Source organism: Tachyglossus aculeatus, chromosome 16, assembly GCF_015852505.1.
Source record: "Tachyglossus aculeatus isolate mTacAcu1 chromosome 16, mTacAcu1.pri, whole genome shotgun sequence".
Lineage (NCBI taxonomy): Eukaryota > Metazoa > Chordata > Mammalia > Monotremata > Tachyglossidae > Tachyglossus > Tachyglossus aculeatus.
This window is the reverse complement of record NC_052081.1, coordinates 7760322-7771373: the sequence shown is the minus strand read 5'-3', so window position 1 is coordinate 7771373 and position 11052 is coordinate 7760322. Positions and strand designations below refer to the sequence as shown.

The 11052-nt window shown below is 41.8% G+C and overlaps 1 protein-coding gene across 1 annotated transcript; it reads left to right on the top strand.

The window, feature by feature from the left end:
• Positions 1–156: 156 nt before the first annotated feature.
• On the top strand, positions 157–8932 carry CENPL (centromere protein L). The gene is made up of 6 exons (XM_038758296.1): positions 157–238; positions 3378–3670; positions 4397–4555; positions 4907–5158; positions 6550–7092; positions 8262–8932. Exons 3-6 carry the CDS (start codon positions 4400–4402, stop codon positions 8331–8333), a joined length of 1023 nt encoding a protein of 340 aa, XP_038614224.1. The 5' UTR covers positions 157–238; positions 3378–3670; positions 4397–4399; the 3' UTR covers positions 8334–8932.
• Positions 8933–11052: the final 2120 nt, after the last annotated feature.

The following is an 11052-nucleotide window of genomic DNA, read 5'->3' as shown; positions in this document are numbered from 1 at the left end:
ATGGGAGTCGCCGAGGCGCCGTCCCGCCCCCTTTGAAGCCTCCGCCGGCCTCTTCCGCCCGGGACTATCACGTGCTGGGGGGACGCGCGCGCGCGCCTCACCTACTTCCGGCCGCGCAGCAGGACGGGAAATTGGTTCGAACCGTGGCGGGGCGGTTCTCCTCAGGGCCGCGGCCTGCTGTGGCGGTTGTTGGTTTTCTCCGGATCTTTCGGCCTCACGGGGAAGGGGACGGTTGGGGGTGAGTCCTGATTGATTGATTGATTGATTGATTGATACTTCCCAAGCCCTTTGTCCATTCATTCCATCGTATTTACGACGGATCTTTTGAAGATGATCTCCCCCTCGTCCCCCTCTCCATCCCCTCATCTTACCTCCTTCCCTTCCCCACAGCACCTGTATAGATGTTTGTACAGATTGATTACTCTATTTATTTATATTACTTGTACATATCTATTCGATTTATTTTATTTTGTTGGTATGTTTGGTTTTGTTCTCTGTCTCCCCCTTTTAGACTGTGAGCCCACATATTTATTACTCTATTTATTTATTTATTTTACTTGTACATATCTATTCGATTTATTTTATTTTGTTGGTATGTTTGGTTTTGTTACTCTATTTATTTTACTTGTACATATCTATTCTATTTATTTTATTTTGTTGGTGTGTTTGGTTTTGTTCTCTGTCTCCCCCTTTTAGACTGTGAGCCCACATATTTATTACTCTATTTATTTTACTTGTACCTATCTATTCTATTTATTTTATTTTGTTGGTATGTTTGGTTTTGTTACTCTATTTATTTATTTTGCTTGTACATATCTATTCTATTTATTTTATTTTGTTGGTATGTTTGGTTTTGTTCTCTGTCTCCCCCTTTTAGACTGTGAGCCCACATATTTATTACTCTGTTTATTTTACTTGTACATATCTATTCTATTTATTTTATTTTGTTGGTATGTTCGGTTTTGTTCTCTGTCTCCCCCTTTTAGACTGTGAGCCCACATATTTATTACTCTATTTATTTATTTATTTATTTATTTTACTTGTACATATCTATTCTATTTATTTTATTTTGTTGGTATGTTTGGTTTTGTTCTCTGTCTCCCCCTTCTAGACTGTGAGCCCACATATTTATTACTCTATTTATTTATCTTACTTGTACATATCTATTCTATTTATTTTATTTTGTTGGTATGTTTGGTTTTGTTCTCTGTCTCCCCCTTTTAGACTGTGAGCCCACTGTTGGGTAGGGACATCTCTAGATCTTGCCAATTTGTACTTCCCAAGCGCTTAGTACAGTGCTCTGCACACAGTAAGCTCTCAATAAAAACGATTGATGATGATGATGATGATGATGTTGAGTAGGGATTGTCTCTATGTGTTGCCAACTTGGACTTCCCAAGCGCTTAGTCAGTGCTCTGCACACAGTAAGCGCTCAGTAAATACTATTGATTGATTTACTGAGCGCCCGCTGTGTGCAGAGCTCTGGACTAAGCGCTTGGGAAGTCCAAGTTGCACACAGTGAGCGCCCAATAAATACGGCTGAATGAGTTCTGCCTAAAAAGCAAAGATTTCTGTTCGAATGTTTTTCCCGTGGGGACAGGCAGAAATCTCAATTAGAGGATAGCTCTCTTCCTCCCTTCAAGGCCCTACTGAGAGCTCACCTCCTCCAGGAGGCCTTCCCACACTCAGCCCCTTCCTTCCTCTCCCCCTCGTCCCCCTCTCCATCCCCCGCATCTTACCTCCTTCCCTTCCCCACAGCACCTGTAGATATGTATATATGTTTGTACATATTTATTACTCTATTTTACTTGTACATATCTATTCTATTTATTTTATTTTGTTAGTATGTTTGGTTTTGTTCTCTGTCTCCCCCTTTTAGACTGTGAGCCCACTGTCGGGTAGGGACTGTCTCTGTATGTTGCCAACTTGTACTTCCCAAGCGCTTAGTACAGTGCTCTGCACACAGTAAGCGCTCAATAAATACGATTGATTGATTGATTGATTGATTGGGACAACCTAATCACCTTGTATCTACCGAAGCACTTAGAACAGTGCTTGGCATATAGTAAGTGCTTAACAAATGCCATAATTATCATTATTATTACTATTGAATGCATGCATGAATGCCGATAAACATCAGAGATTGACGGTGTTCTTCAGCTCCCCCTCCCCTTCGCCCCGACTCCCTCCCTTTACCCCTCTCCCCTCCCCAAGCCCTTTTGTGTGTATTTGTATATATCTGTAATTCTATTTATTTACAGTAGTGCCTGTTTACTTGTTTTGATGTGTATATATCTATGATTCTATTTATATTGATGCTACTGATGCCTGTTTACTTGTTTTGATGTCTGTCTTCCCCCTTCTAGACGGTAAGCCCAGTGTGGGCAAGGATTGTCTCTTGTTTATTGCTGAATTGTACTTTCCAAGCGCTTAGGACAGTGCTCTGCACATAGTAAGCTCTCAATAAATATGAATGAATGGGTGATCTCCAATTCTCCCTTCTCTCCATCTTTCTCTCCTTTGCCGGGTCTCCCAAGGGCTGTTTTGTTGTGCTGAGAGGCGATCGATGTCTTTTAATTCAAGCAGGGCCTGAATTTAAAGAAACCTGGGCTCAAAATCAGGCAGACATTGTCTCTTATTTGGCAGAGATTAAAAATTTTATTTTTACTTGGTGTGGCTATCCAGTCAGTGGTATTTATTGAGCATTTACTCTGTGCAGAGCACTGTACTTAGCAGTTGGGAGAGTACAATACAACTGAATTAGCAGACACGTTCCCTCCCCGTGAGGTTTAGAGAACTGTAATCTAACCAGCTGCAAAGCTTCACTCTTCAGATTTAGGACATGAATCAGTCACTCTCTAAGTTCAATTCTAAAAGCTGTGAAATTCAGGTTTTCATATAACTGTCACTTCCTTGTCTTTGGAATGATATTTATTAAGTTTTTATTGATTAATAACAACACCGTGCTAAATGTTGAGGAAGTTACAAGATAATCAGATTGTACACATCCCCTCCTGTATTGGAGATAAGGACAGGAAGCAGTTTGGCCTAATGGAAAGAGCCCAGGCCTGGTAATTAGAAGGCCTGGGTCCTAATCCTGGCTCTGCCATTTGCCTGCCGTGTGACTTTGAACAAGTCACTTCCATTCTGTGCCCCAACTTCAAAATAATAATGACAGCATTTGTTAAGCGCTTATTATGTGCTGAGCACTGTCCTATGTGCTGGAAGAGTGTTGAATATTGGTCTCCCTCCCACTTAGACTATGAATCCCATGTGAGACAGGAACTGTGTCGGATCTGATTGTCTTGGTTCTACCCCAGCATTTGGCATGTGAGAAGCACTTAACAAATCCCACACCTATTATTTCTGTCTTACAGATGAGGAAACTGAAGCACAGAGCAATTAAGGAATTTCCCCAGGATCACACAGGCCAGTGTCAGAGCTGGCATTTGGGCCTAGGTGCTCAGACTCCCTGGCGTCTTTCTACAGGTCCATACTAGTGGCCAGCCAAGACACCTTCAAGACAAATGCTTATCCATTTTATTCTTCTGAAGGGAGCGGATGATGCCAAGTTTATAGGAAATGGATAGCGCTGCATCTCTTCCAAACTGTGACAAGCTACCACTTTTTAATATATTTTTTTCAACTATGCAATAATTGCTATTTTCAGGTAATTGAAAACACTACATGCTCTTGGTTTGGGCAGTGTTTGCCCATTGACTGTGGAGGAAATTACCGTTGTGTGGCATGCTGTTGGAATTCAAATATTTACAGGAGATAGTGTAGCATGCTTGCTATTGTGTGAGGTTTTTATACCATAAATTTGGGGAGCGAGTCCCGGAAGAATCTTTTTTTTTTAATGACTTATAAGTGGTTACTATGTGTCAGGCACTGCACTAAGTGCTGGGGTAGAAACAAGAGAATCAGGTTGGACACAGTCCATGTCCCACATGGGCTCCCAGTATTAATTCCCATTTTATAGTCAGTCAATCATGTTAGAGCACTTAGTTGGTACTGAGCATTCATTCATTCCGTTGTATTTACTGAGTGCTCACTGTGTGCAGAGCACTGTACTAAGTGCTTGGAGAGTACAGTTCGGTACTGTACTAAGAGCTTGGGAGCGATGAGGTAAGAGGCATAAAGAAGTTAAGTAACTTACACACTGTCACATCAGACAAGTGGTGGAGCTGGGATTAGAACTCAGGTCCTCCGGCCGCCCAGGCCCGTGCTCTATCCACTAGGCCACGCTGCCTCTCATTTGGAAAATTCAGTAAAAATTCCCTTAGTTTAGATCAGGTTTTCACTTAGGTTATGTGACATGCGTTTGTTATATTGCTCTTTTGACAAGCGCTCTCTCACTCTCTCTCTCTCTCTCTCTCGCTCTCTCTCTCTCTAGACTATGGATACTTCTGACATAAGGGAAGCTGCTTCCTTAGGAGGAGAAAGTCTGAGGCTTAAAAATTACAATAGACAACTAGCATCATTGAGGAAGCAGACGACCCCATTTGGTCAAACACCAAGTCGAAGGAGAATTTCCCAAAGTTCACCATTGCAGGTAAATTATGGCTTTTTGGAAGAACCATAATTGAAGAAAACATTTACCCCAAGTTGATTTCAGATTACTTGTTATAAGGACCCCTGGGCAAGCCCAATTAAGTGTTTGCCAGCTAGCATTATTACACAGTAATATTGAACTTCTGACCCTAATCTTAACCCTTAATGGTAGCTTGAAAATGAGGGTGGTAACCCCAGCCACATCAAGGAACAAGTGGATCTTTTTCCACTCTGCTATTCAATTCACTCTATGTGCTGCAGCTTGAGTTCCCTGTTAGAATTTTGAAATACCCCTCAAATGCTTTCTTCTGGATTTAAAAACTTGATCCTTTGGTCTCTGACTTGCTTCTAGGAAAATGCCGACCCTCAAAAGATTGCCTTCCTTCTTCGCAAACAGTGGACTTTATACAGCCTGACCCCAATGTACCGATTCTCGCATGATAATTTCAAAGAGTATTCCAGGCTTCTGAATGCTTTCATTGCTGCTGAAAAGCAGAAGGGCGTTGCTGTAGAAGTGGGTGAAGAACTCAACTTCAGAGTGACTTTCTCCGCTCTCCTTGGCATGAAAGGAACCCAGCGGGACCCTGAAGCATTTCTTGTACAGGTAAGGGGTACATCTGAGTAGGGTGTGTGTATTTTTGGATGCTTTGGACCGTACTTATTTAGCCTTAAATTACTTTGTTGTTACCACCCTATTTTCTCATTCTTTTTTCCATCTTCTTGATTAATAGTTAATGAAGCGCCAAGTCAAGAGTTGTCAAATGTGGTCCCCGACTCCAAATGAGGGAAGTTAAACGTACAATTACTGGAGTTTTACATGTATTCCATAGTTGTAGAAAATATTACCTAGTAATTCAAGATTCCATTTATGGATGATCTAGGTCTCTCCCTTCCAAAATAGAAGATAGACAGAGCTTTCATGCTACATAAGAGGCTTTTTATGGCTATAATAATATATTTAAGTACTTACTGTGTAACAAGCACTGTACTATGAGAGGAAGCATGGCGTAGTGGGTAGAGCGCAGGCTTGGGAGTCAGAAGGTCATGGGTTCTAATCCCGGCTCTGCCACTTGCCTGCTGTGTGACTTTGGGCAAGTCACTTAACTTCTCTGGGCCTCAATGACCTCATATATAAAGTGGAAATTAAGGCTGTGAGCTCCATGTGGAACAGGGACTGTGTCTCACCTGATGAGCTTTCCCTATCCTTTTGAGAAGCAGTGTGGCTCAGCGGAAACAGCCCGGGCTTGGGAGCCAGAGGTCATGGGTTCTAATCCCAGCTCTGCCACTTGTCAGCTGTGTGACTTCAGACAAGTCACTTTACTTCTCTGTGCCTCAGTTCCCTCATCTGTAAAATGGGGATGAAGACTGTGAACCTTATGTGGGATAACCTGATTACCTTGTAATAATAATAATAATGATGGCATTTGTTAAGTGCTTACTATGTGCAAAGCACTGTTCTAAGCGCTGGGAGGGGAAACAAGGTGATCAGGTTGTCCCACGTGGGGCTCACAGCCTTATTCCTCATTTTACAAATGAGGTCACTGAGGCTCAGAGAAGTTAAGTGACTTGTCCAAGGTCACACAGCAGACGTGTGGCGGAGGGAGCCGGGATTAGATGACCTCTGGCTCCCAAGCCCGGGCTCTTTCCACTGAGCCACGCTGTATTTCCCCCCAGCACCTAGAACAGTGCTTGGCACATAGTAAGTGCTTAACAAATGCCATCATTATTATTATTATTATTGTTGTAAGTGCTGGCGAAGTTAGAAGGTAATCATCTTGACACACTCCCTGTTATGGGAGTGGAAGAAGACATTAATATATAAAGAATATTAATGATTTTGAAATCACTGTTCCTTAGCTTTTGCTGCTGCTGAAGTGTTTTCAGAAATATAAATTTTTTTTAAAAAAAAACCTTGCTAGAGCACATGTCTGGAGAACGGGAAGCTTGCTCGTAGATGCGCTCTTGGAACTGAAAGTTCGGATTTATTTTCCCTAGATTCTGTCAAAATTCCAGATGTCATCAAAACCCGCCGAAGACAGAGTGGTTTGGACAGGCTGGTTCTGCTGTACGTCTGGAGACAGCCTTTTGGAGAGCATTACAGAGGATTTTACGTGTCTACCCCTGTTCCTTGCCAATGGAGCCGAATCCAACACTGCAATTGTTGGAACCTGGTTTCAGAGAACCTTTGACTGCAACTTCAGTCGCTTAAAAATCAGTGCCCTCAACCTTTCCTGGATGGCAGCCCTGTGGAGTGCAAGCAGTTTAGATCATCACGTGGTTCCTCTGGAATTTCTGTGGTCTGTGCCCTGCAGCCCTCAGAGCCTGGACATTTCTTATTCAATACACCCCGATGATGCCAAAACTCTGTGGAACCACGTCCACAAAACCCTGGAGGAGATCACACAGGAAGAAGTTGACTTATTTATAGACTGCCTTTGTTCACACTTCCACAGACATTTCAAAATCCACTTGTCAGCCACGAGGCTTGTCCGTGTTTCGACTGCCATAGCTTCTGCACACACTGATGGGAAAATAAAGGTCAGTTTGAATAAGGAATTCTGTTTCTTGATCAGAAATAGAATTTATAACTTTTAGGGGGTGTCCACTGTTCTAAGCACCTGGGGAAAATATGACAAAGTAGTGACATGATCTCTGTCAACAAGGGGCAGAGGAGATGGGAGAGATGGACATATCTGAAACGACAAGTCAGAATGGCAGTCTACAAAAACTACTTTTGAAGAAAAAGAGCAATCCAAATGCTTTTTAATGTGTGTGTACGACTTCAGGATCTGGCAAGTTTAGTTTAAATAATAGAACACTAAAATTGGATTTTCAACATATGGCTTATATAAACTTACCCACAATTTCACTCGACAAATTGTTTAATAGTTGGATACAGGGGAAGCTATAAGACTACATGGCAAGAAGGAAAATTTAGATGTTTTAACCAGTTTGATCATTAGGAGTTAGGAGGCATGATTTGTTTTTCTTTTACCCTCTCTAATGGTAATTCAAGATAGGCATACTAACTCTAACACGCTATTTATCTTACCTGAATTTTTTGATTTGATAGTGTCAGTTTTATTGGCATTCATAAACACTAAGAACCCTCATTTCTCTATTCTCTGTTCCACTTCCACTACCTTTGCTAAGTGATTACTATCTTTTCTTGAGGGTAAAATACTTTGAATCCTCTCACATCTACTCAAAGCAAAAGCATTTCATTCAGTGGCCTAGCAAAGATATAGATAATGGGAATAATGCATCTGCCTGCTGGTGCTGAACATAGTAAGTCTGATTGCAAATACCTTTTTCCGCAAGCCTTGGGCCCCAGTTCATACATGCGGTAGCTATGCTTCTGACCACCTTCACAAATTCCAGATGTTTTGACGTAGTCAAATTTCACATTGTTTTCACAAGTGAACAACCTAAAAAGACCTGAAAATGCCAAATTTTCCAAGAGATAACACAATACATTCCCACCACATACCATAAGGAAGCACCCAGCAAGTAAAGAGTTCACCATTTGGTTCTGCTGGACTTGGGATAGGTGGCAGCATGAAAGAATGAATGTCATTAAAGGTAGTAGGGAAGACATCCTAGTTTTGAATCGGACTGATTTAGTCTGGTGTCATGCTATTTATTGCAAATGGAAATATGACTCTTTAACCTTTCATTCTAACTTCAAATGTATTTTTCTGTTGCAGATTTTGAACAGTAAATACCTGACGGGAGTGTTGGCCCTGCTAACAGAACTGGCAATTGCTGAAATCCAGTGACATTTCATGCGGTATCAACCTTTATATACTCATTATACAATATTATGTACAAGATTTCCTTCACTATTCTCTGTTGCTATTTCAGGTGAAATAAGACAGTGAGTTGGGGCTCTGTTGTATGCATGAACATAAGAGAACATTTGTATTATGGTCTCTTCTTTGACCTGCCTAGCTCGTTAAACTGCCTAGAGATTTTAATCTATCCCTATGCACTTGAGCTCTTGCAGTGAGTTTGTCGCATGGAATAGAAGAAACCTCATTTCCCAGCAGTATACTAACTAAACATTCAGGCTTTAGCCACTATTCATCTTTAGTCTGTAAAGCCTTTGTCTTGTCATATTTACAGAAATTCTAGTGGTTGTTGAATGTAATAGTTTATATTAAAGCACACAAAATAGGCTAGAAGTGTCGACTAATGCTTTAAAACTGATAGAGGAAAGAAAAGGGGGCGTGCTCTAGTGCAAAAGAAGGCTATCTAGCTTGATACAGGGACTCCTGATCCCCTCGCTTGGCAAGATTAGACTTGTGAAACATCCTTCCATTGATGAGAAGTGGAGAGAGGATTATCTCCTCTCTATCTGAAAAGTGTCAACTTCACTGTAACGGAAGATGATATGTATGGCTTTTTCCTAAGCATAAAATGTGATGCTACATATTACTATGGAAAATGTGATTGCTCTTATAGCTTATTTCAGAAGGGGCCTTCAGGGTAGGTGGGTAAGTGTGGGGTAAGAGGCCTAAGTTATGTCTACAACAGAAATGCACATTCTTCCTAATTATTTTGGTATAAACTTCTCCATTAGCTCTGATTTCGTGTGAAGCGAGCTTGACTCCCACTGCCCAATTCATTTCCAGTACTTGAAATTTGTAGGGGCTGTAGGTGTGGGAGGTAAACTTTGCTATCACTACCTCTCTGCCACCTTTCTTCCATCCTTACCACCACCCCTCTCCCTCTCCACTTCACAGGTCAGGGTGGCTTCAGCGAAAAGTTCAGGTGGGCCAGTGGTCTCAAGCCCTGAGTAGGGCCATTAGCACCTCCCCCTTCATTCAAGTAGTGTGGGTAAAGGATAATTAAGGAAGTATACGTTACAGTTCTATCTACCTCATCTCCAAAAGTTCAACCTCCTGTGATTAAGGTCAGAGATGCTGAAGTGTGACAAGATATTTTACCCAATTCCCTTTAGCTTGGGTAAAGCAAAAAGGGCTATTCAGCAGAGGCACTGTCCATACGGAGAGCTGCTTTCAGGGGCTGTTGAATTCCCTCAGTTTGGTATTTACTGTGCGTCAGGCACTGTACTAAGCTCTCGGGTAGATACAAGCTAATCAGCTTGGACACAGTCCATGACCCACATGGAGATCCCAGCCTTAATCCCTATTTTACAGATGAGGTAGAAGACAGAGAAGTTAAGTGACTCAGTGCTTAGAACAGTGCTTTGCACATAGTAATCACTTAATAAATGCCATTATTATTATTATTATTACCCAAGGTCACAGGAGGGAAGGGGCAGAGCTGGCATTAGAACCCCAGTCCTTCTGCCTCTCAGGCCCATCGATTGGGCTACGCTGATTCTCATTAGTAGGTAATTGCATTTGCAAAGTGCTGCTCTTGCCTACACTGAGTAATAATTCATCTATTTTTAGATCCCTAACCAATGTAGTAAAGTTTTGGGTTTGGCATTTAGTTCATTATATTTGTAAATTCAGAGAAGTTCTTGACTAAAAGAAAGTGGAGATCTTTGGAGTTCAGGTGAGCAACATGTACTTTTCCTTTACAATAAGCAGCAGCATGGCCTAGCGGAAAGACCCCGGGCTTGTGAGTCAGAGGACCTGGGTTCTAATCCCAGCTCTGCCACTTCCCTGCTGTGACCCTGGGCAAGTCGCTTAATTCCTGGGCCTCAGTTTCAACTAAAATGGGGATTGAATACCTGTTCTCCCTACTATTTACACTGTGAACCTCATATGGGACAGGGATTGTGTCTGAACTGAGGAGCTTGAAGCTACCTCAGCACTTAAACCAGTGCTTGACACATAGTAAGCACTTATTAAGTCAAAACAAAAGTGAAAAAGATGCAGTGTGCAAGAGACCTGAAAGGAAACAGAGAAACATTCTTCAGTTCAAGGTAAAGACGAACAAAAATGTTGCTGCTCACAATGGGGAGAAAAAACTGCAATTGTTTTTGAAAGGATGTTGGCTTCTATAATAATAATTTTGGTATTTGTTAAGCATTTACTATGTGCAAAGCACTATTCTAAGTGCTGGGGAGGATACAAGGTGATCATGTTGTCCCTTGTGGGGTTCACAATCTTAATCCCCATTTTACAGATGAGGTAACAGGCACAGATAAATTAAGTGACTTGCCCAAAGTCACACAGCTGACAAGCGGCGGAACAGGGATTTGAACCCATGACCTTTGACTCCCAAGCCTGTGCTCACCGTCCCCGTCCCCCCCCCCAATTAAAATGGTAATTTTTGACCAATTAGCTAGAAGTATCAGGGGAAAGTGTAAAGCCAATTATAGAATGGAGGAAAAGGTGATAGAATAAGGCTGGAGAAGAACATAAAAATAACAAAAAGGATTGAAGAGATAAACTGGTCCCACGAAGTCAAAAACTGAAGTTTTTTACCTTGGAAAAGCAAAGTGATGGCTAACTGTCTTCAGGTATGAGGAAGGTTATGATAAGCAGGTAGTGCTAACTCCACAGAAGACTAAATGAGGAA

Coding starts and splice junctions, on each gene's coding strand:
- CENPL (XM_038758296.1), top strand. CDS start 4,400: ATGGATACTTCTGACATAAGGGAAGCTGCTTCCTTAGGAGGAGAAAGT. Junction 4,556..4,906: donor CCCAAAGTTCACCATTGCAG/GTAAATTATGGC, acceptor ACTTGCTTCTAG/GAAAATGCCGACCCTCAAAA. Junction 7,093..8,261: donor ACACTGATGGGAAAATAAAG/GTCAGTTTGAAT, acceptor TTTCTGTTGCAG/ATTTTGAACAGTAAATACCT.